The 24554-nt window shown below is 44.8% G+C and overlaps 1 protein-coding gene across 1 annotated transcript in view; it reads right to left on the bottom strand.

Annotated features, from left to right (window-relative positions):
* Positions 1 to 24554, bottom strand: part of DNAH8 (dynein axonemal heavy chain 8) — a 418964-nt gene that overhangs the window by 353605 nt on the left and 40805 nt on the right. Inside the window, exons 6-10 of the mRNA XM_073556422.1 lie at positions 23260 to 23423; positions 12402 to 12578; positions 7028 to 7141; positions 4220 to 4327; positions 1073 to 1174 (exon numbers count right to left, since the gene is read on the bottom strand). Of these exons, the coding sequence (XP_073412523.1) occupies positions 1073 to 1174; positions 4220 to 4327; positions 7028 to 7141; positions 12402 to 12578; positions 23260 to 23423 (665 nt within the window). The remainder of the gene's footprint in view (positions 1 to 1072; positions 1175 to 4219; positions 4328 to 7027; positions 7142 to 12401; positions 12579 to 23259; positions 23424 to 24554) is intronic.

The following is a 24554-nucleotide window of genomic DNA, read 5'->3' as shown; positions in this document are numbered from 1 at the left end:
ATAAAAGCAAAAGACCTTGTGAAGATGATGGCAGAAGCTGGTGAGATTGTTTCAATATCCACAGAGAAACGAGTACTGCATCAACATGGGCTGAAAGGCCACTCTGCCAGGAAGAAGCCATTACTCCAAAAGAAACATAAAAAAGCCAGATTAATGTTTGTAAATACACACAGGAACAAAGACCTTAATTTTTGGTGACCTGTGGTCTGTAGAAACTAAAATTTAACTCTTTGGGCATAATGACCATCGTTATGTTTGGAGGAAAAAGTGAGAAGCTTGGAAGCCTAAGAACACCATCCTCACTGTGAAACACGGGGGTGGCAGCATCATGATGGGGGGTTGTTATGCTACAGGAGGGAATGGAGCACTTCACAAAATAGATGGCATCATGACAAAAGAAGATTATGTGGCAAAACAGAAGCAGCATCTGAAGACATCAGCCAGGAAGTTTAAGCTTGGGTGGAAATGGGTCTTTCAAATGGACAATGACCCGAAGCATACTGCCAAAATGGTAACACAGTGGCTTCAGGATAACAAAGTCAATGTTTTGGATCAGCCATCACAAATCCCTGATCTCAATACTATTGAAATTGTATGGGCAAAGTTGAAAAGGCCGGCGCGAGCAAGGCCACCTACAAATCTGGATCAATTACACCAGTTTTGTCAGGAGGAATGGGCCCAAATTCCAAACAACTATTGTGATAAGCTTGTGGAAGGAGATCCCAAACGTCTGACCCAAGTCATTCAGTTTAATGGCAGTGGTACCAAATGGCACATCTAGCTGAAGTACGAGCCAGTGTCGCTAGGCTCCTCACCTACAGGACCCAGTAAGTGCTCTAGTGCTGAGTCAATAGCACGCGTGCCCACAGGGAGGGCTTTGCTTGCCCCCTCTCGCACACGTGCCATAGGTTCGTCACCACTGCTAGAGACTATACCAGATGCATGTTTTATCTACAAAATACACTGAAAGAACAGGTATGTGAAACATTGACATCTGATTAAAAATGGACATGTGATGCTAGATTGGTTTTTGTATACAAGAAAAATGGACATTGTCATTATCATTACTTACCCGAATTTTTACCATTGCAGTTCTTGCATGTTGATCCCAAATGTTTAGTCTTGCCCTTTCAGTAACACATGCTTTACAGGCAGTAATTATTTGATTTGTGACCTAGAAATACAATTTAAATTATAAGAATAACAAATTATTGTACGTCCACATTTTATCACCATTTTAAAGCTCCAGAGCTGAAATCACCCAGCATTCCATGCTATTTTATAGTCACTGCACTAGGGACAGTGCAGCCATCTACATTCAAACCTCAGTGTGACACATCCTAGTGTCGTCCGTTTCTCTTCTCCGACAGCACACTGACCTAAAAAGTTTTGTTGGGCCAAATACTAAACAGTTTTAAAAACGGATCTGTGTCTCTGGTCTGCAAGATTCAGAGCAGGTCACATTCCCATCTGTTTTGCAGATCAAAACTCAGCCATTAAAGTTTATGGGATTCATTTAAAACGGGTGACACAGGAGACAGATATTGTACTTCTGATACATTGTTTACAGCTAACGGATAAAAAATTAATAAATCAATAAAAAACAAGTTACAACTTCAGCTATAGTGAAGAAAAGTAGAAAGCAACAAGGATTACATCCGGGAAAAAAACAAACTATCCGTGTCTCTCAGATGATAACACTCATACAGTTGTATGGATGTAAGTCTGTAGATCTGGAGCTCAGCAGATCAGTACTGTATTCCACTGCCGAATTTCCGCATGCAAATCTGTTCCCAAAATCTGCAATGCGTGAACATAACCTAAAGCTGGCTTTATGAACTGCTGTACGGTAATATACTTTGTGTTTCAATTCCTCATCACCGTTACAAGCCTTGCTATCAGCGACCTCCTCAGGAGCCATCCTCAACCTGCCACACGCTTATTTTGTGGCAGATCCACTGCTGATTTCACCCACATACACGGAATTTGTGAAACATGCAGCTATGACAGGCTGCGACGTACATATTTTAAAGCTGTCAAGTTGTTTTTTGTTGTTTTTTTATTCTGGTGGACTTGGTGCCAAATTTATCAAAATAACATGCTAAGTTCAATGAATTTGGCACAAATTTAATATACTTACCGCTGCATTTTTTTAAACTTTTAGGCTATGTGCCCACGTATGCAGAATTTTCCTGAGAAAAACCGGACCCCTTCCCAGGAAATCCGCATTTTTTTTCGCGTTTTTTTGTGCAGATTTTTCACGTTTTTTCCGGAGCATCTTCAGGGTGTGTGCACACACTGTGGATTCTGCTGCGAATCCGCAGCGGTTTTGGTCTTGCGGATCCGCAGCAGTTTCTGTTGCGGTGTACAGTACCATAATATCCTATGGGAAATGGAAACCGCAGTGCAGACGGTGCAGATTTTTCCACGTGGATTTGCTGCGGTTTCTAATCCGCAGAAAGAATTGACATGTGAATTCTTTCTGCGGATTCCGCTGCGGTTTACCATCTCCTTCATTGTAGAGGTGATAAACCGCAGGGCAAAACCGCAGGCTAATCCGCAGCGTGTGCACACACCCTAATACAATGAACAGTGGCAAATCCGCAGATTTTCAGCAAAATTAATGAACATGCTGCGTTTTTTTCCGCGATGCGTTTTTTTGCGGAAAAAAACGCAGCATGGACACAAAAATTGCGAAATGCATTCTAATAATGGGATGCTTAATGTATGCATTTTTTTAAGCGTTTTTGCAGGGGAAAAATGCTAAAAATCCTGAACGTGTGAACACAGCCTTAGAGTAAACCTTTGCACAATTTCTTCAATAGGCTTTAAAATGATGTTCAAAAAAGCAAAAAAAAAAAAAGATACATTTTGTACTCCACTAGCGTTGTGGAGTACCATTGCGTAAAAATTTTTTTTTGAAAAGCCACAAATGACGAATTAGCAAAAAACATCCTGATAATGAAAACATGCTCATATTGTCAGACAACCAAAAATGACAAAGGCTGAAAGAAAATAGTGCAAAAATGGTAGAGAAGCCATAATGAATTTGGCACAAAAATAAAAAAGCCTAAACACCAAAATTTTACTTGAAAAAAAAAATAAAAATAAATAAAATCAACAAGAATGATGAATTGGACCCGGCTATTCAGTCACACATTTAGGATTTTACCCAGATTTTATCCCATGCATTTCAATGTAATTTTCCCAATCATAACAAAAGGCAAATATTTGGTGCTAATATAATCATAAGTAGTATGCACAGTGACAGCGCACTACCAGGCTGACTCTGATGAGAAGTGGCAAGCCAGCAAGCGAGCACACTGTCAGCGCACATTGGAAGAAGAAAACGGGTCGAGCTGGGTTCTACCCTTTCAATGCTCTCCGACAGTGATCTCTCTGGTTCGTCACTTCTTATCAGAGTAGGTAAGAAAGCGCACTGTCGCTGTGGATTAAAAAGAATATTGCACAGTGACAAGATCCTAAAGAACATATTGTCGGCATTGACAACTGATGCATGCTCATTACAGAAGGGACTAGGCCAGCCCCTGAACAGACGTCGGTGATAGTGCTTCATTTCAGGGTGTGGAAACTGGCTGCAGAAGCGACAGCAGCCTTTGCCCTTTGATGGTAGTTTTGAGTATCCCAGCATGCACGGGGGGTTCTCAGGTAAAACACAAAAATAAAGCAGTTATATAGCGTAATGTGAACCTAGCCTTAATGATTTCTTCCTGGCTCAGGGACATGATGTGCCTGGAAGAAATCTCTTCCTCCTGTCTTCATTATCATACAACTCCTCTCCCACGCACGACACAGTGCCATGTGATGTGCAGTTGTGGTGTTGGAATCCCGAACCTGTGGCCTGCACTTGCTCGGGCATGGGTACCTTATCCGCCCTTCTATGGGCAGTGTCTCATATTTCTTCTGCGCAGCGAACTGGAAAGAGTCCACTTCCTGTGCTTTGTACCCTATCTGTCCCCACAAAGGTCATGGTCAGGTGCATGCGAATCACCGCGAGAGGCTCACTGATGGCGGCAGACAAATGTGGAAGACGTTCCAGGACTTGAACCAGAGCCCCCTAACATGCGTTTTTGCTGCAGTGGTGTTCCTGCCAAGGGAATCAGAAACCTTGCAGAAATTTCTGCTAGGAAATACTCAACGTGCACACATAGCCTAACAGTCCATCTAAGTTTTTAAGTTAAAAAAACAATCAATTTACCTTCTTGAAAAGTTTTGTGATATGTTCTGATGTTTGGTAGTACATAGAAACACTATAGATGGCCTGCATTACATTCAGCAGCCTTGGCACACCAGTAATCATTGAAGCCTATAAGGTGAAAAAACAATATTTAGTCCTGATGTGACTTCCAGTTTACTATGTTCAAGTATTGGCTATATAATGATTTCTGGACTTTGCAATGATGACTTATAGGTGGAGTACTTTGTGAGGTAAGACCTCAATAGGTCTCCTGTAGTTCTAAAAGCCTTGAATGGCAAAGGACTCGTTGAAGCGCCGCTATCGCGAAATGGCCATCATCCACAGAAGGTATTCGCTCCTCTCCCACTGTACCTGTGTCATGGACTAAATAAAGGAATGTTTTATCGGATAGCGAGTGCCACCTTTTTTCTCTGTTTTTGGACTACAAAAACATTGAACGTTTGTTGAATTTATGATTACTTTTGTATGTTAAAATATTGTTTCGAATTTCAATAAAAATTTTAATTTGAAAAAAAAAAAAAAAAAAAAAAAAAAAAAATAATATATATATATATATATATATATATATATATATATACGGTATTCAGCAAAAAAAAATATATTTTATGGTTATAAACAGACTTTATGAACTAAAACAATACAAAAGGTGTACAAAAATGCAGCTTAGCACTTCTACTTTGTCTACATTTTTGCATGACACTCAATAAACAAACTATACATTTCTATGGAGTTCTCTAATTTCCCAGGGTGCAGAAAATAAACCCAAAGTCAGGGTGTTTCCATAGTGACTTTCTAATGGATAATTATGAGAGATTTATCAATCTGTGTAGTCTGAGTGTAACACGGATACTGCAACAGAGTGGGGTCAGACAATTGCAGCATCTAGTACACGAACTTGTGCACTTATTAGAACTGGGGAATAAAAGTCGGCATTGAGTGGCTGAATGTCATCCGCTCAATGCCGACTTTTATTTCCCATTGACTTGCATTGGGGTCGGGTTTTGGACGAAACTCCGACTTTTTTTGCCCTAGTCGGACCAGCTTCATCTGAAACAAATTTTGTTTCATGAAACCCGATCCGACCAAAGTGGCTCAACTCACTCTATTCATTACCTTATTAAACAATGCAGGTTTTCCTTGCTGGCAGTGCAAGGGTTAATCAGGTCAGTTGCTCTCCATCCTGAATTGTCTCAGCTGATCAGTGTTGACCTCTCCCCTTTGCTATAGATGCTGGTCACTGGAACTTGGGAGTGATTGGAGTTGGTGGTTGGAGAGTTTTTCAGGAGATTGCTGCGTGGAGTTGGATTGTGTGCTTTTCTGTATCCTCTCACATTTGATTTCCCCTTCCTATACCCCCTCTGTTTCCCACTCTGTTGTTTTGTGAGTGTATTTGTATGATTGTAGTTTCCTTTTATCCCTGTCTGCTAACCCTGTCTACCTGGTTAGTGTTTTCCAATACACTTTGAACTCACACCTCTCTGGGAGGGGGAGGGATCAGATAAGGGTTAACTTAGGAGCATAGTTAGGTACGAGAATCGGGCATCTCACCCTTAAGTAGTGAGGACATGGACAGAGTATGGCGCACCTAGTTCTAGGGATCGGGTAGGAGCCCAGAGTCCTTTGACACTAAGTTTCTGGCAGGAATACACAAGAAATGTGAGGATTAGCGTATGTGCACACGGAGTTTTTTGGATCTGCGGATTTTGTAGTAAAATCCGCAGATAAATCCGCAGGACTAAAGTCCTGCGGTTTATCTGCGGATTTGCCTGCGGTTTTGCCCTGCGGTTTTACACCTCATAATGGATGAGGTGTGAAACCACAGCGGTTCTGCACAAAAGAATTGACATGGTGCGGATTGTAAACCGCAGCAAAACCGCGCAGAAAAATCTGCAGCATGTGCACTGCGCTTTTTTTTTACATAGGAAATAAAGGTACTGTACAACGCAGCAAAATCTGCTGTGGACCCGCAGAGCCCAAACCGCTGCGGATCCGCAGCAGAATCCGCAGCGTGTGCACATACCCTTAGACAGCGACATACTATGAGACATAAAAAATGAGTCAAAAAAGTTAGCAGGACTTCAGGTTTAATATACTTAACTCATTCACTAACATTTTAAAGGTCCTTCCCGGGCAGCATGAATCGGAGTCTGGATGTGTCATTATAACCATTGATATTTTACACCTTTAGGGTGTGGCATTTCAGGGAAAGGTTACTTTGAAAAGCCGTCCAGGGACTGTGTCTCAGATGACTGGTCCAAGACAGCAGGTCCCAGGCAGCTTGTCCTTGACCCGCTCCTTGTGATCGGCATAGTGGGGTTTCAAAGAATGTTTTCTCTGATATGCTGCAAGGATTCAGAGTACAACTATGTGCTTATAATAATGCAGACAGACTCTGATTCCTCTGTGGTTTGGTACAGAAATGTGATGGGTCAGTATTGTATGACATGATGTAGAATGCCATATTAGAAAAACATGTTTTCTGGACCCAACAGCCAAAAATAAAGGCTTGAATGATAAAGCCTCTGGATGGCCACACACTACAGGTGAGCATTTATAAATCGCAATGACTGGATGAACTGCTCTTTTGTGAACTCAGATCATTGACCAGAATGATTTTTCTGCAATGAGTACAAATAAAAGCAAAAAAAACAAACAAACTAATAGCTATCAGCCACCTAACCACTCTCAATATTCTTCTCTACAAATATCGTCACTGCTAATTTTTTTCTGGAATACACTCAAGACAGCAAGCTTGACTCTGCTAGGTAAAGCGTCGGCATTTCTGAGTATTATCCTAAAACATCTTACCAAGTCAAGAGTGTAAAGCGGCTGACATGATTGCTCAAGGGCACGCAAAAGAATGACATTGTCTTTGGACTCGTTTACTGCATCTGTGATCCTGAGATCTAGCTCCTTCCACATCTGTGCAGACAAAAGTATAATAATACAGAACAAACTGCACAGAAGCATTTTAATGTATTTTCTAAAAGATTGCTGATAGCATGATATATATATATGGCTATACATGAAATTGGATTTGTGTACTTACCGTAAAATGCTTTTTGGTTGCATAAATTGGGGGCACAGGACTGTGGGTGTACGCTCTCCAATATAAGAGGCTTCCCACAGAAAAGTGTTGGTTCCACCTGGTGGGCTATACCCCCTCCTTAGACAGTAGGCAGCTCAGTTTAATGCCAAAAGCAATAGGAAAGATCCCGGACCAAAATAATACAAAAACAACATGAACTGATCACAGAGAGGAACAGCACATAGACCACGGGCAACGACTGCAGGGCTGTGGAGTCGGTAAGCCAAACCTGCGACTCCGACTCCTCAATTTCCCTTACACTGACTCCGACTCCACGACTCCGACTCCCACACATATTGCTTATATTTAAGTGAAAAATTTATTGTAGTACAATGTGAACCTCAGACATTTAATCATTTTTATGATCCAATAATCAAGATATTTAGATAGAACAGAATATATATTGGTGTACTACCCGGTTTTCATTCTTTTTGGTACAGATACGATATGGATAGACAGATATGGATAAATGGATAGATAGAGCAGATTTCTAATCTGCTTTTGCTATTGAAAACATTATCTATGAGCTCAAAAACCTTTCAGGTGATGCAGTTTTTTAAAAAGATGATCAGCTTTTGCAGCAGAAAAACGTATCCTCAAAAAACACAGGAAAAACGCTGTGTGTGAATGTAGCCTTAGATCAGGAATATAACAGCCATTTATAGGACATTTCATAACTTTCCCAAACTCCTATGAAAAAATATTCAGCACATCCTGCATTGAATTACTGTACCCAATTTATTATATATTTTAGGAGTCTGAGTCGGTCCATTTTATACCGACTCCAACTCCGACTCCACCAAAATGAGCACCGACTCCGACTCCACAGCCCTGGCAACGAGAACTGATCAAAGGGAAGGAACACCAGGAATAGGGTGGGAGCTGTAACCCCTGAAGATCACTGCGCATCAGAAGGTCACAACCCCATAAGGAGCAGTGACTTCCGGGCCTGGTCACAGCTGGAAGTACTGTTGTATTGCTAAGAGGCTGAAGATGCAGCAGACCCGATGATGAAAGAAGAGGATCAGCCGGAGAGGCTGCTCGCCATCTGGTCCTTCTCTTTCCACCATGACAAACAGCATCTCTAAGACTTCTGGCTGCATTCAGGCCCCGGAGGTCACGACGTTGATGTTGCGACTTTATGACACGCAGTAACCTTTGAGCCCTAGACGCGTCCAGAAGTCCTTGTCAACAGTGAGGAGGCCAGACATGCAAGGCGCAACGATGAAAAGAAGGGGACCAGATAGCGAGCGGTGAGCAGCAGGGCGGCTGCAGCAATCCGTGTTGACTATTAGTTTGTACTTTTTTTTCTTGGCCCTGTTACAACTTACATACACATCCATGTTACGCACAAAGCTATATATGGTACTTATCTAGTTCATAAGTAAGGCACTGCCTGTTCTATGTAACGATCTCTCCGGACCATTCCTGGCAGCAATTATCCTGATCCCTGTAACATCACGTCGACAAAGCAGTTCCTTCTCTTCTGCTCTGTTCTGTCGGCGATGCATCACTACCGATGTCATGCAGATAGACAGCCGACACTGCCAAAGAGAAAGAACTGCTCTGTCAACCTGATATCACAGGAATCAGAAGAAGAGCCACTAGGAGCGATCCATGACAGTTCCATACCGCGAGAGGTAGTCGCAGGGCAGGACAGACATCCTTTAAGGGACACAGTACCGTGGGACGCCATAAAGCAGCTCTAGGAGGGTGGGGAAAAAAAGAAAAGTAACTGATCATGCCTATTGCTTAGCAGAAAGCGGCCAGCAGTACCTTACACCTCAAGAAGACATTGACAGAGGCCATAGAGTGGATATTACTGAATTTCACTAAAGGTCTTCTCAAAATAAAAAGTGAGAAAGCGCTGATTAACATACCACGAGGCCTGGTGGTCAGGAGGGGACCAGACCACCCAGAGGGCGAGAAGAAAGAAGTGAACTAACTGTGAAAAGAAACAGATTCAAGTAGTCAGGCTTCCCACCAGCAGTGCACCCTTAGCATTGCTGGCAAAAGGAAAGCCCTGGAACAAAAAAAGGCCAGGGACTGCCAGAAGTGGCCATGTGTAACCAGATGGTCCCTAAAAAAATAGGAAAACCCCAATGAGATGCAAAAAACACGGTATAAAAAGGGATCAGCACCACAAAGGAGTAAGCTCTGGAAAAATAATTACCCAAAGAGAAAGTGAGCCCTGGGGAAATAAATATGAAGGCCTGGCCCTGACAATTATAGGTCACCCCCAACCCCCCCCCCAAAAAAAAAAAAATTATGACAGGCGGCCTAGGGTACTCAAAAATAAAGGGGGGGATAGGAATAATGTTTCACTAACTTAAAAAAACAATGGGCCTAGGAAGCCTCTAGGGATAAGGAAGTATGACTCCATCTCCAGACATCCATAGCGTCACCTGTTCAGTGGCCTCTCATGATTGTGGGGACACCGGCACTCTGCTGAGGCAGCACCATCGAGGAAACGGTGAAAGGAAGTAAAACAAGTCCGCAGGGAGGTATACTACTGTAGAATACATGATGTGTCCTACTTGGCATGCTGAAACAACTGCACCATCTGGGAACAACAGGAAAAAAATGAAAAAGATAAACAACACGTCATGGATGCCGCCTACGAACACTGGGACACCTGTTTTTTCCCACTAATCAGTTCTTTGTCCCTCATTGCTATTAACCAGAAAATGGGATTTTTGTATATACCATAAAATCCATTTCCAGTTGATTACATTGGGGCACATGGTTCTCACACTATTCCTGGTTCTCCTGTTCCTGGAGCTGTTCTAGTTGCCTGTGGCCTATGTGTTCCCTTCCCCTGGTTATAGGTCATGTTGCTTCCTAAATTATGGGTTCGTCTTTTACTGATTTTGACACAAATCTGAGCTGTCTCACGTTAGAGGAGAGGGCATAGCCCACAAGGCGAAGCCAACACACTTTGAATACAATCAAAGAAACATGTCTGTCTCTAATATTAACGTCCATGTGATCTGATGACCACTCGGTGCTGGGTAGTGGGTGGAAGGAAGAAAAATATATATCACTATCCCCGATCCCAAAGAAAATAAAAGGAAAAGGAACAAGAAAGGAAAGGAAAATCACAACAGCTAGCGCCTAAGTGACCAAAACTGTTCACGCCATATACAGTTGTTGCCAAAAGTATTGACACCCCTGCAATTCTGTCAGATAATACTCAGTTTCTTCCTGAAAATGATTGCAAACACAAATTCTTTGTTATTATTATCTTCATTTAATTTGTCTTAAATGAAAAAACACAAAAAGAATTGTCCTAAAGCCAAATTGGATATAATTCCACACCAAACATAAAAAAGAGGGTGGACAAAAGTATTGGCACTGTTCGAAAAATCATGTGATGCTTCTCTAATTTGTGTAATTAACAGCACCTGTAACTTACCTGTGGCACCTAACAGGTGTTGGCAATAACTAAATCACACTTGCAGCCAGTTGACATGGACTAAAGTTGACTCAACCTCTGTCCTGTGTCCTTGTGTGTACCACATTGAGCATGGAGAAAAGAAAGAAGACCAAAGAACTGTCTGAGGACTTGAGAAACCAAATTGTGAGGAAGCATGAGCAATCTCAAGGCTACAAGTCCATCTCCAAAGACCTGAATGGTCCTGTGTCTACCGTGCGCAGTGTCATCAAGAAGTGTAAAGCCCATGGCACTGTGGCTAACCTCCCTAGATGTGGACGGAAAAGAAAAATGGACAAGAGATTTCAACGCAAGATTGTGCGGATGTTGGATAAAGAACCTCGACTAACATCCAAACAAGATCAAGCTGCCCTGCAGTCCGAGGGTACAACAGTGTCAACCCGTACTATCCGTCGGCGTCGGAATGAAAAGGAACTGTATGGTAGGAAACCCAGGAAGACCACACTTCTTACCCCGAGACATAAAAAAGCCAGGGTGGAGTTTGCCAAAACTTACCTGAAAAAGCCTAAAACGTTTTGGAAGAATGTTCTCTGGTCAGATGAGACAAAAGTAGAGCTTTTTGGGCAAAGGCATCAACATAGAGTTTACAGGAGAAAAAAAAGAGGCATTCAAAGAAAAAAAACACGGTCCCTACAGTCAAACATGGCGGAGGTTCCCTGATGTTTTGGGGTTGCTTTGCTGCCTCTGGCACTGGACTGCTTGACCGTGTGCATGGCATTATGAAGTCAGAAGACTACCAACAAATTTTACAGCATAATGTAGGGCCCAGTGTGAGAAAGCTGGGTCTCCCTCAGAGGTCATGGGTCTTCCAGCAGGACAATGACCCAAAACACACTTCAAAAAGCACTAGAAAATAGTTTGAGAGAAAGCACTGGAGACTTCTAATGTGGCCAGCAATGAGTCCAGACCTGAATCCCATAGAACACCTGTGGAGAGATCTAAAAATGGCAGTTTGGAGAAGGCACCCATCTAATATCAGGGACCTGGAGCAGTTTGCCAAAGAAGAATGGCCTAAAATTCCAGCAGAGCATTGTAAGAAACCCATTGATGGTTACCGGAAGCGGTTGGTCGCAGTTATTTTGGCTAAACGTTGTGCAACCAAGTATTAGGCTGAGGGTGCCAATACTTTTGTCTGGCCCATTTTTGGAGCTTTGTGTGAAATGATCAATGTTTTGCTTTTTGCTTCATTCTCTTTTGTGATTTTTCATTTAAGACAAATTAAATGAAGATAATAATACCAAAGAATATTTGTGTTTGCAATCATTTTCAGGAAGAAACTGAGTATTATCTGACAGAATTGCAGGGGTGTCAATACTTTTGGCCAGAACTGTATAATAATGAACATAACAAAAGGGGAAGCAAAATATAAACTGGTGCACGGTACTGATAGAAAACACAACAAAACATGAAAACAGACACTTGTACACTTTTTCATATAGAGGATAAATAAGAAGCACCATGAATCACTAACAAATAGAAACTAACATTTTTTGAGTAACTGAACTAAAAAAAGGTTACAGCTTGTGAATCCGCATATACTAAAAACTAAACTCTGCCTGACCATCACCAGGAGAAAATGGCTTAGCCCTGAACTAGTTAAATACCACTAACCAAAGCTTCCTGTAGACCTAATATCTTACCTTTATTAGTTTGGATTTTGCCACAACCAACACAGTGATGATGGCTTTAAAGTTGTCTCCCTTCACCTGCTCAATAATAAAGCTGAATCTTACATACAGTCGTATCCAGTGGTCCAGCTCAGTTATAGGACCTGAATCATCTGCTTCTTTTCTTATTTGTTCACTTTCAGACATAACCTGTAAATAGGAAAGAAGAAAGAAAAGCAAAACAATAAGGTTCAAACAAGGTGTTCAAAAGCAGAAACCACTTAAGGAAATGCTCTTTTTGGGAGAATTTTTTGCTGAAATGTTTTTTGAAAAGACAGAGCATAGTTTGTTGCGGTTCCATCAAGATCTACTTAAAAAAAGTGACAGTATATTTTCTTTTTACATTAAGCATTTTTCAAGACCTCTTTATGAAACAAACGAACCAAACTTCTCAGGAATGGAATTCTCATGGAAATAATTAGGAAGAGTTTTAAATGTATTTTTTGAGGGGGATTTTAGAATATGTCTGCTCAAAAAAGAAAAAAAAACCTGAAGGCTACGTTCCCATGCTGAGCTTTTGGTGAGTTTTTGATGTTCATATTTTCTGCAGCATTTCTGTATCTGTTTGGACCTGTGCACACGCTGAAGATTTAAAGATTTTTTCAATTTACCTAGGGCTGGGTGAGGGCTTATTTTTGATCGCCGGTTATTGCATTGTTGCGGTGGCCAAAAAAGGAGTAATTCTGCCATTATTATCTTTTTCTCATTACTCATTATGAGAATTTTGATGATTTTTAAAAATTTATTTTATTTTGAATGGCGCAAAAGGTGGGCGATTGAAACTTTTGTGCTTTTTTTCTTCATATTTTTAAAACTTTTTTATTTTTTTTACTGACTTCAAAAGTCTTCATTCGATCACCTGTACATCAGCCCAGCTATGTGCAGCAGAAATCATGATCTACTTGTATGAATTCTTCCCAATGGCCGGCGCTCATATGAGATTTACAATGGCAGGCAAACCCCCCGGTATTATGGCAACCCATCGGTGCCCAGCGATAATGTGATGGCGTGCCGATGGGCGAGTTTAGTGACGCGCATCTAGCCAGTTCATGCTAAATGTTCCTGTGGGAACACAGCCTAAACATTCCTAATTAGTTATATCTGAATGATCTAACTGAGGTGTCATGCAATAGGATTCCCAGTCCAGCAAATGGGGCCTGTACTGTGGCTTTTACCTTTGATTGCACATGGGGGTAACAGGAATTTTTTTTTCTGTATGATTTTGTACAAATACAGCAAAAATAAAATATGACATGCAGTAGGTATGAGGCTATGTGCACACGTAGTTTTTTTGGTGTGCGGATTCTGGAGAAAAAACCGCAGGTAAATCCGCAGGACAAAAGTCCTGCGGTTTTGCCTGCGGTTTTACACATCATAATGGATAATGGATGAGGTGTAAAACTGCAGCGTTTCTGCACCAAACAATTGACATGCTGCGGATTGTAAACCGCAGCAAAACCGCGCGGAAAAATCAAGCAGCATGTGCACAGCGTTTTTTAATTTCCATAGGAAATAAAGGTACTGTACAACGCAGCAGAATCTGCTGCGGACCCGCAGGTGCAGAAACGCTGCGGAACCGCAGCAAAATCCGCACCGTGTGCACATACCCTTAGGCTCTTCTCAGCGATTGATGGCTTCATGTATATGACATCTGGCATAGCCCATATGACAATACAAAGAGATGGCCCAATGCAACCGATAATCCAGCCCCCTGTACTGCATAAAAATTAAATCGTTATTACATCATTTAAAAATGCTTGTGACTGATAACATCACTTTAATCTGACATGTTCCATTGTCACCAAGGAGCATTTAGTTGTAGTATAAGATACAACAGTAGCTGAGTTACACATATGTTCCAATGGTGGGAAAGCAGAGTTGTGTGTTTACAGTGCAGGAGACTTTAAGAAATCTCATGTACGTCCACAGTGGAGATGCTACATGTGACCGCAGCCTGAAGATGCCGCTGAAAAGCAATTATCAAGATGAAAGAGAAAAGACTGGTAATTAAAACCAGGGGCTGCGGACATAACACGAGTGCAACTGCATCGGGGTCCAGAGGTAAAGTGGGGGGGGGGCATGCAAGTTGTAAAGCATAATAAAGCCAATCTGGCCTACTGCCCATGGTACAAAAAACTGACAGCAGTATCTAAATGGTTAAAAGCGGCTGTTAGACACAGATGTGGCTATGTATCAAAGCCCGCATCTGCTGTATCTGGTGGGCCCTAATGTGGTATTTCCATCTCCAAGATCCTATCCCAATATGTTGTAGGTGTAATAATATTAATAACATTAGCAAATACCACCAATTAGAAATGCAGCATAGTTTTTCTGATTCGCTATGTCTCTTTCCTGATATGCAGGCATTGCGGTACCTTAGGTATCCATGGTTCCTACTACTTATATAGTGACAATTAGTTAGCTAGTTGCTAGCGGTCGTAAGCATGGATACCTAAAGTCCTACAATGCCTGCACATTAGAAAAGGGATAAAGCTAATCAGAAAAACTATACATTTCTAATTGGAGGTATTTGCTAATATTATTAGTATTATACCTACTACATATTGGGATAGGATCTTGGAGATGCAGACCACTTCACATTTGCAGATCGCAGCACTGACATACTGTACATTTACGGTACTTCTTTTTGTGCAATGAAGTTAAAAAAGAGGGATTTTGGGTTCTTACCGTAAAATCTCTTTCTTGGAGCCTTCATTGGGGGACACAGATGACCATGGGTGTATGCTGCTGCTGCTAGGAGGCTGACACTATGCAAAACAAGAAACTTAGCTCCTCCCCGGCAGTATACACCCACCGACAGGCACCAAGCACCTCAGTTGGTGAAAAAAGCAGTAGGAGAAGCAACCAAAACCATAAACATACAGTGGGGAAAAAAAGTATTTAGTCAGTCAGCAATAGTGCAAGTTCCACCACTTAAAAAGATGAGAGGCGTCTGTAATTTACATCATAGGTAGACCTCAACTATGGGAGACAAACTGAGAAAAAAAAATCCAGAAAATCACATTGTCTGTTTTTTTTTCATTTTATTTGCATATTATGGTGGAAAATAAGTATTTGGTCAGAAACAAGCAATCAAGATTTCTGGCTCTCACAGACCTGTAACTTCTTCTTTAAGAGTCTCCTCTTTTCTCCACTCATTACCTGTAGTAATGGCACCTGTTTAAACTTGTTATCAGTATAAAAAGACACCTGTGCACACCCTCAAACAGTCTGACTCCAAACTCCACTCTGGTGAAGACCAAAGAGCTGTCAAAGGACACCAGAAACAACATTGTAGCCCTGCACCAGGCTGGGAAGACTGAATCTGCAATAGCCAACCAGCTTGGAGTGAAGAAATCAACTGTGGGAGCAATAATTAGAAAATGGAAGACATACAAGACCACTGATAATCTCCCTCGATCTGGTGCTCCACGCAAAATCCCACCCCGTGGGGTCAGAATGATCACAAGAACGGTGAGCAAAAATCCCAGAACCACGCGGGGGGACCTAGTGAATGACCTGCAGAGAGCTGGGACCAATGTAACAAGGCCTACCATAAGTAACACTACGCCACCATGGACTCAGATCCTGCAGTGCCAGACGTGTCCCACTGCTTAAGCCTGTACATGTCCGGTCCCGTCTGAAGTTTGCTAGAGAGCATTTGGATGATCCAGAGGAGTTTTGGGAGAATGTCCTATGGTCTGATGAAACCAAACTGGAACTGTTTGGTAGAAACACAACTTGTCGTGTTTGGAGGAAAAAGAATACTGAGTTGCATCCATCAAACACCATACCTACTGTAAAGCATGGTGGTGGAAACATCATGCTTTGGGGCTGTTTCTCTGCAAAGGGGCCAGGACGACTGATCCGGGTACATGAAAGAATGAATGGGGCCATGTATCGTGAGATTTTGAGTGCAAACCTCCTTCCATCAGCAAGGGCATTGAAGATAAAACGTGGCTGGGTCTTTCAACATGACAATGATCCAAAGCACACCGCCAGGGCAATGAAGGAGTGGCTTCGTAAGAAGCATTTCAATGTCCTGGAGTGGCCTAGCCAGTCTCCAGATCTCAACCCTATAGAAAACCTTTGGAGGGAGTTGAAAGTCCGTGTTGCCAAGCGAAAAGCCAAAAACATCACTCTCTAGAGGAGATCTGCATGGAGGAATGGGCCAACATACCAACAACAGTGTGTGGCAACCTTGTGAAGACTTACAGAAAACGTTTGACCTCTGTCATTGCCAACAAAGGATATATCACAAAGTATTGAGATGAAATTTTGTTTCTGACCAAATACTTATTTTCCACCATAATATGCAAATAAAATGAAAAAAAAACAGACAATGTGATTTTCTGGATTTTTTTTTCTCAGTTTGTCTCCCATAGTTGAGGTCTACCTATGATGTAAATTACAGACGCCTCTCATCTTTTTAAGTGGTGGAACTTGCACTATTGCTGACTGACTAAATACTTTTTTTCCCCACTGTATGTACCAACTCAACAAGGGACTCTCAGACCCAACAGGGTACTACTTAAACAGGGAGGGTGCTGTGTCCCCGAATGAAGGCTCCAAGAAAGAGATTTTACGGTAAGAACCCAAAATCCCTCTTTCTTTATCGCCTTATTGGGGGACACAGATGACCATGGGACGTTCCAAAGCAGTCCCGAGGGTGGGAACAGCAATAAAGGAACGAAATAAGGAAGGGCTTAGGTCGGTCGATGCGCCACCGCCGCCTGCAGAACCTTCCTACCAAGACCTGCATCAGAGGAGGCCTGGGTATGAACCCTGTAGAACCTCGCAAAGATGACTAGGTCGCAGCCCTGCAGAGTTGTAAGGCCGAAGCCTGGTGCCGCACAGCACAAGAAGCCCCTACAGCCCGGGTGGAGTGGGCTTTCACCCCCGGAGGGGGCCGTTTCTCCTGAAGACGGTAGGCTTCCAGGATGGTAGACCGAATCCAACGAGCAATTGTGGATTTGGAAGCCGGAAGACCTTTCCGGCGACCCTCAGAAATGACCAGCAAGGAATCAGATTGGCGAAAGGAAGCGGTCCTGGCAAGGTAAACACGCAAGGCTCTCACTACATCCAGGTTGTGGAGCGACTTTTCCAGAGGATGAGCAGGCGCAGGACAAAACGATGGAAGGACGATATCTTCGTTAATGTGAAAGCGGGATACCACTTTCGGAAGGAAAGAAGGAACTGGCCTGAGAACAACCTTATCTTGGTGGAGGATAAGGTAAGGAGAACGACAGGATAAGGCCGCCAGCTCAGAAACTCTCCTGATGGATGTAATGGCGATTAGAAAAGCCACCTTCCATGAAAGAAAAGACAGAGGGATATCCTGAATCGGCTCGAACGGCGCCTTCTGGAGAGCGCCAAGAACAAGATTGAGATCCCATGGATCTATCGGAGAACGATGAGGAGGAGCCGCATGGGCGACTCCTTGGAGAAAAGTCTTCACTTGCGGTAGCTAGATCCGTCTGGAAGAGGATTGCTAGGGCAGATACCTGGCCTTTGAGAGTACTGAGGGATAGGCCCACATCCAAGCCGGATTGGAGAAAACCAAGAATGGGAGGAATTGAGATTGATAGTGGAAAAACATCGTTTTCGTCACACCAACGAAAAAAGGCCTTCCAGTACCTATGGTAAATGCGGGAGGAAGCCGGCTTCCGAGCCTTAATCAAGGTCTGAATGACCCGGTTGGAAAACCCCGATTCCTTCAGAATCGCGGCCTCAACGGCCATGCCGTTAAACTCAGAGACTGAGAACTCTGGTGGTAAAGGGGGCCTTGCGAGAGAAGATCTGGACGGTCTGGAAGCCTCCAGGGGACGTCCGTGAGCATGTTCACCAGCTCCGCGTACCAAGGGCGTCTCGGCCAGTCTGGAGCCACTAAGATGACCGGGATGCCCTCTGACTTTATCTTTTTGACCACTCTTGGGATCAGGGCAAGTGGAGGAAACAGGTAAGGTAGGTGGAACTGGGACCACGGAATTACTAGGGCGTCGTAACCGACGGCTAATGGATCCCTGGACCTGGCTACAAAGTGAGGAACCTTGTTGTTCATCCGAGAGGCCATGAGATCGATGTCCAGGGTGCCCCAGCGCTGGCATATCTGACTGAAGACTGTGGGATGAAGGGACCATTCGCCTGTCGCTAGACCTTGGCGACTCAAGAAGTCGGCTGCCCAGTTTTCCACCCCTGGAATGTGAACGGCGGAAATTGCCGGCACATGACGCTCTGCCCAGCGGAGAATCCTTGCCACTTCTGACATCACCTGCCTGCTGCAAGTACCGCCCTGGTGGTTTATGTATGCCACGGCCGTGGCGTTGTCCGACTGAATGCGGACCGGTTTGCCTACGAGAAGATGCTGCCAACGAAGGAGAGCGAGGAAGATTGCCCTGATCTCCAGAAGGTTGATGGGCAGAAGAGTCTCCTGGGGGTTCCAACGCCCTTGGGCCGTTCTCTGATAGTAGACCGCCCTCCATCCTAGGAGACTAGCATCGGTGGTGATGACCTGCCACCGAGGCGGGAGAAAGGATCTTCCTCGGAGAACTGACGCCGACAACGTCCACCAAGTCAGCGATTGTTTGACTCTGAGCGGAAGAAGAATGGGGCGATCCAGAAAAAACGAGGTCTTGTCCCAGACTGACAGGAGGAACAGTTGGAGAGGGCGAGAGTGTGGAATTGTGCAAATGGCACTGCTTCCATAGAGGCTACCATCTTCCCCAGGACTCTCATGCAGGACCGAAGGGACATGATCCTCGAACGCCGAAGGGACTGGATCCCCTTGCGAAGGGTTGAAAACTTGTCCCTCGGTAGGAACACTCGGGCTAGATTCGTATCGAACTCCATGCCCAAAAAGGTCAGACGCTGGGTAGGGCACAGAGTGGACTTGTCCTTGTTGACTATCCATCCCAGGCGTCTGAGGGCATCCAAGGTTATGTGAAGACTGTGAAGACAGTCTTGGCGGGACAAGCCCTTGATCAGGAGATCGACCAGGTAAGGGATGATAAGAATCCCTCTGGATCGAAGGATGGCCATGACTGTTGCCATCACCTTCGTGAAGACACGAGGGGCGGAGGCTAGGCCGAAGGGAAGGGCCGCAAACTGATAATGATTGTTCTGAATCGCAAAGCGGAGGTATCTCTGATGCCGCCAAGAAATGGGGATGTGGAGGTAGGCATCCTGTATGTCCACCGAGCAGAGAAACTCTCCGGGCTCCATCGAGGCTATTACCGAACGCAGAGACTCCATCTTGAAGTGGCGGATCTTCACGTGGCGATTGAGCAGCTTGAGGTCCAAAATTGGGCGAAGGGAGCCGTCCTTTTTCGGGACTACAAAGAGATTCGAGTAGAACCCTAAAAACCGCTCGTTTGTAGGAACTGGAACGATGACCCCGGCGGAAAGGAGAGAGGAGACGGCCTGAAGGAACCCTGGAACCTGTGATCGCTGTTTTGGGGTTCGAGACAGACAGAAACGTCTGTTTGGGAGGGAAGAAAACTCGATTTTGTATCCGGATGTGATGATTTCCCTGACCCAAGCGTCGTCGACAACGGATAGCCACGCGTCCTTGAAAAAGGAAAGTCTGCCTCCCACCCTGGAAAGCTTTCCAGGTGGGGGTGACCCGTCACTTAGATGAAAACCTTCCGGATCGAGAGCCTGAGGACCTGGAAGGCTGACCCCTGTATCTCCAGCGAGGGGCCGGCTTATACGATGGCTTTCTCCGGTCATTGGAAGCAGTGTTCCGGTCCTGCTGGGATGAACCGTCTGTGGGAGAGAAGGGGCGAAAGGACCTAAAAGGCCGAGAAACCTTCTTGTTAAAGAACCTCTTAGGGCGGGACTGGGGAAGGGAAGTGCTCTTTCCACCAGTGGCATCCGAGATTATCTGATCCAGCTTGGCGCCAAAGAGCCTAGTGCCGTGAAATGCCAGGTTGGTGAGCGACTTATTTGAGGTGGTATCCGCATTCCAAGACTTCAACCAAAGAATGCGGCGTACGGCCACAATGTTGCTGTTAGCTCTAGCTAAGCACCCTGCCGCGTCCAAGGAGGCAGCCAGAAGGTACTTGCCTGCGTGATTAATTTGGTCTGCTAAATCTGCCAGCTCGTCCTGAGGAGCTGCCGCTGAAATGCCCCTGCGCAGAATTTTCGCCCAAGCCAAAATGGTTTTCGCCACCCCTAGCGGATGCGAAGATAGGGCAGGGGGATGCACCGGATGCCTCAAAGATAGACTTAGCCAACGACTCTATTTGCCTGTCTGAAGGGTCCTTAAGAGAAGCTCCGTCCGGAAGGGAAAGAACCGTCTTAGAGGAAATACGAGAAACTGGTGGATCTACCTCGGGAGCTTTGGTCCATTTCATGACTAGATCCGCATCGAAGGGATAAAGTACATCTAAGTACTTGCGGCCTGAGAAACGTTTCTCAGGATGTTGCCAGTGATTGGCTAAGGAAGTATCGAAATCCTTATTAGGAAAGGTTCGAGATGGAGGCCTCGCCTTCTTAAGGGAAACAGATCATTCCTGAGGGGGGGCCTTATCCTCCTTTATCTTGAGTGTTTGGTATATAGCCGATATGAGACTAGCTACCATCTCCCGAGTTCTAGCTATGTCGTCCGCCTCTGAGTCTGATCCAGATTGTGAATCCTCGTCTGACCCAGGATCGTCTGCCGATGAGGGAGACGAGGAGCGTAGCCTGAGAGAAGCGGAGGGACCCTGCGAACCGGAAGAAGAGCCAGACAGGACCCGCTTCCTAGAGCCCCTACCTGGTCTGTCCGTCTGAGGGCCACGGTCTGGTGCTGTCGACTCACTATGCGAGGCGGTCGGTGCACAGGTGACTGCAGATAACTGAGATAACCGCTCTAAGACCTGGACCAGCGATTGAGACACCTTTGTCAGCTCAGAAACTGACTGAGACATCGCCACGGCCCACTCAGGGGGTGGGGTGGTCTCCGCCCGGGGTTCGGAGTGCTCCTGAGGGGCAGATATGGTGGAAGGGCTGCAGGTCGGGCAGAGGGGAGACGACTGACGCGAAGCCCACTTCTTTTTACAGCGCGCGCAGGCGTAGTGAGTAGCGGTGGGTCTGGAGCAGAAGGCCCTTGCAGGGTTGGGCATAAGTCTCAGTGGTAGAAAACACTACCTGAAGAAAAACTGCGGGGGGGGAAGCTAAGTTAGGCATCAGGGATAGTCAGTGTCTAGCCTACCGAGGTTCAGAAGAAACTAGCGATGTGTCCCCTAGGCAAGGTCCGGAGAGAAGGAGGAAGAAGCTCGGCAATTCAGGAAGGAACGCTGGCGGTGGGCGGAGCTAAGCCACCGCACCGTGCGATTGGCTGAGACCCCAGTGGGGAGGGGGGCGGTTAAAGACACTGACAGGGCTGAAATGAAAGCAGCCCTGAGATAGGCTGTAGAAGCACGCGAAGAAAGCGCGCGCAGGGAGAGGGAGGACCGCTTTTGAAAATCAAAGTGAAAGCGCTCCCTCAGCTTTCACTAGCGACGGCGCGCCCGGGCTCCCTGTGGGCTGAATACTGAGGACCAGGAGCGCCCCCCCCCCCGCAACAGGAGGGACGCGCGCCTGTCAGAGCGCTGGGTCAAAAGAGCGGGGAATTCAAACAGGAGGAGAGGTACTCTGCTGTACGTGATTGCTGAATCTGGTCCTTGATTGGTCTGTGAGCGCAGGGCTGCAGGGAACATTCAGACAAGCTTACCTGATGTCCCTGAAAAGGCTGACCACAGGGGCCCACGATAGAGCGCAGGCCGCTGGGAGAGGCGATCCTCAGTACCCGCACCAGCCGTATGGTGCAGAAGACGGCTCCAATCCCCGTGTCAGGGGAAACGTCACCGCTGGCGACCGCCGTCTTCCTCTCAGCCCTGTCCTGGGAGAGGGATGAGGAGGGCAATCGGCAAGGACCGGACACCTATCCATGGACCCTAGCACCCGAAGGTGATAGGGAAAGGTCCTGCCTGCGGGCCTGAGAGTTGCGATGTGGGCAATACCACATTGCTCGCTCAGCCGCATTAATAGGAAAAGCAGGATGAACACACATCCCGTTTCCTGATGCTGTATCTGGAAAAGAAAGGGGAAATCATTAAAAAACACAACTAAAACCTGAAAAGAAAAGGATTAAATGCGGATCTGGGGAGATCCCGGTCCGCCTCCTACAGACACTAAGCACAAAATGAGGTGCTTGGTGCCTGTCGGTGGGTGTATACTGCCGGGGAGGAGCTAAGTTTCTTGTTTTGCATAGTGTCAGCCTCCTAGCAGCAGCAGCATACACCCATGGTCATCTGTGTCCCCCAATAAGGCGATAAAGAAATCTATTTGATAGTATGGCGCTAAGAGATACACCTCATCTCGCAACACATTTAATCTCAGTATTTTGACCAAAGTTGGTTTCAATATGGGAATATGCCCTTTTATGAGGTCTGGTTGTCTACAATTAATGATGTAGGGTGAGGAAACCACAAGTCGACTATGGTTGTCCTTTTATCTTTAGATGTTGCATGTGTGCACATATCAAAGTCTTGTTTTCTGATTAGCTATTGATATAGCTCTCCTTAATGTATTGATAGAGCAGCCTTATTGCTTTAGTCTACTGTGAATTGCCGGACATTCAGGTATATACAGCTTCACTGGAACAAGCTCTACAGCTCTTACAAACTTGCCAATAGGCAAGAATCTCATAACGTTTAGGATTGCACACATATAATTCTCAATAAATAATCAAAAAATATGTTTCTTAATTGGTCTATATAGTCAGTATCTACCACTGGCAGAATACAAGCATAATCTAAATGAAACGCTCCTTGCACTTTCCACGAGTAGCTGCATGTCTGGACATTACCTTCTGAATCTGGCTGAGCCACACCATCAGCGCCCCTTCACATCTGGCGATCATTGCTTTATCCGACACGGTTGCTCTTACACCCTCAAAGGACTGCAGGGTAGCAAAGTTGATGGATTGAATGGTATCGAGAGTCACTGCTCCCTCAATGGTTATTTTCACTCCTAAAGAAAGAAAATGGATCTGTGAACCAATATTTTGTTAATATTAAGAAGTTGTTTTCTTGCTAAAGGGTTATCCCCCCCCTACCTCCTCCCCGAAAAAAGGGACAAGTTATCCCCTATCCATTAGTTTTACCCTAGTGTCCATAGAAGGCAGATGTGACCGGCATCAGGCATACTGCATATTTTTTCTTTTTTTTCTTCCATTTTCTTTTTATTGGGTTTCGCAAATGAGCCGACCTCCTTCCCATCATCCTAGGAAAGAGACATCGTGCACCCAACAGTACTGTATCACTCTGCGGGCCACAATATTGCAAGTCATCAGTCCAGACTACACTTTATTCACTGTTCCGGTCCCATTGCCGAGTCTACTGCTGTTCCCAATGTCAAGTACTGACTGCAGCGCTGACGACGTGACCATGCAGCAGCCAATCAATGAGCTCTGAGCGGGGCATTCTGTCTACACTGGCAGACTCCGCGCTGGACCAGTGAGTAACAACAGTCTGTTCATTTCCTTTTTAATAAACTGCACAGGAGGCATCTCATATATTGATGATCCCCTCATTATTTCTCCTTAGTCAACAACTCCTTCCCTTTCAGCTTATTACAGAAGGCCTGAACACTTCTCCCACCAGGGTGTGTGGGGCCTTCTATGCGTTGCTGTTTCTGGCACAATTTTCAGACTAGCATTGTTGGTGCCACTTTCAGGGGTCTTGTTCAATTGGGCAGGGTAGAGAGCCTTCTAAGACCCACCTCCACTACATAATTTCCCCTAATAGATTTGGCTATCCCCTGCTTTCTGGGCTTCTACCTCCGACATCATTTTTCAAGCTGGTGTTATGAAGTATTCTAATTTACTGAGATAATGACTTTTGGGTTCTCATTGGCTGTAAGCCATAATCATCGACATACCAGAAATAAACCTGTGACATAGATCACTGTGTGTAGTGACTCTATAGAATAGAGGAGAGTCACTTTTTGTATTGAAGAACTGAAATAAATTCACTTTTTGATGATATTCTAATTTTGTGAGAAGCTCCTGTATAATAATCGTTGCCACAGGGTGAAACAGTGCACTTCTTTCCAAAAACAGTACATACTAACAGCCATTTAGGCAAACTCAGAGGTTTTGCT

The sequence above is a fragment of the Dendrobates tinctorius genome, unplaced genomic scaffold (assembly GCF_039654945.1).
Source record: "Dendrobates tinctorius isolate UK_male_01 unplaced genomic scaffold, ASM3965494v1 ptg000232l, whole genome shotgun sequence".
Classification (NCBI taxonomy): Eukaryota; Metazoa; Chordata; class Amphibia; order Anura; family Dendrobatidae; genus Dendrobates; species Dendrobates tinctorius.
This window is presented reverse-complemented; position numbering and strand designations above follow the sequence as displayed.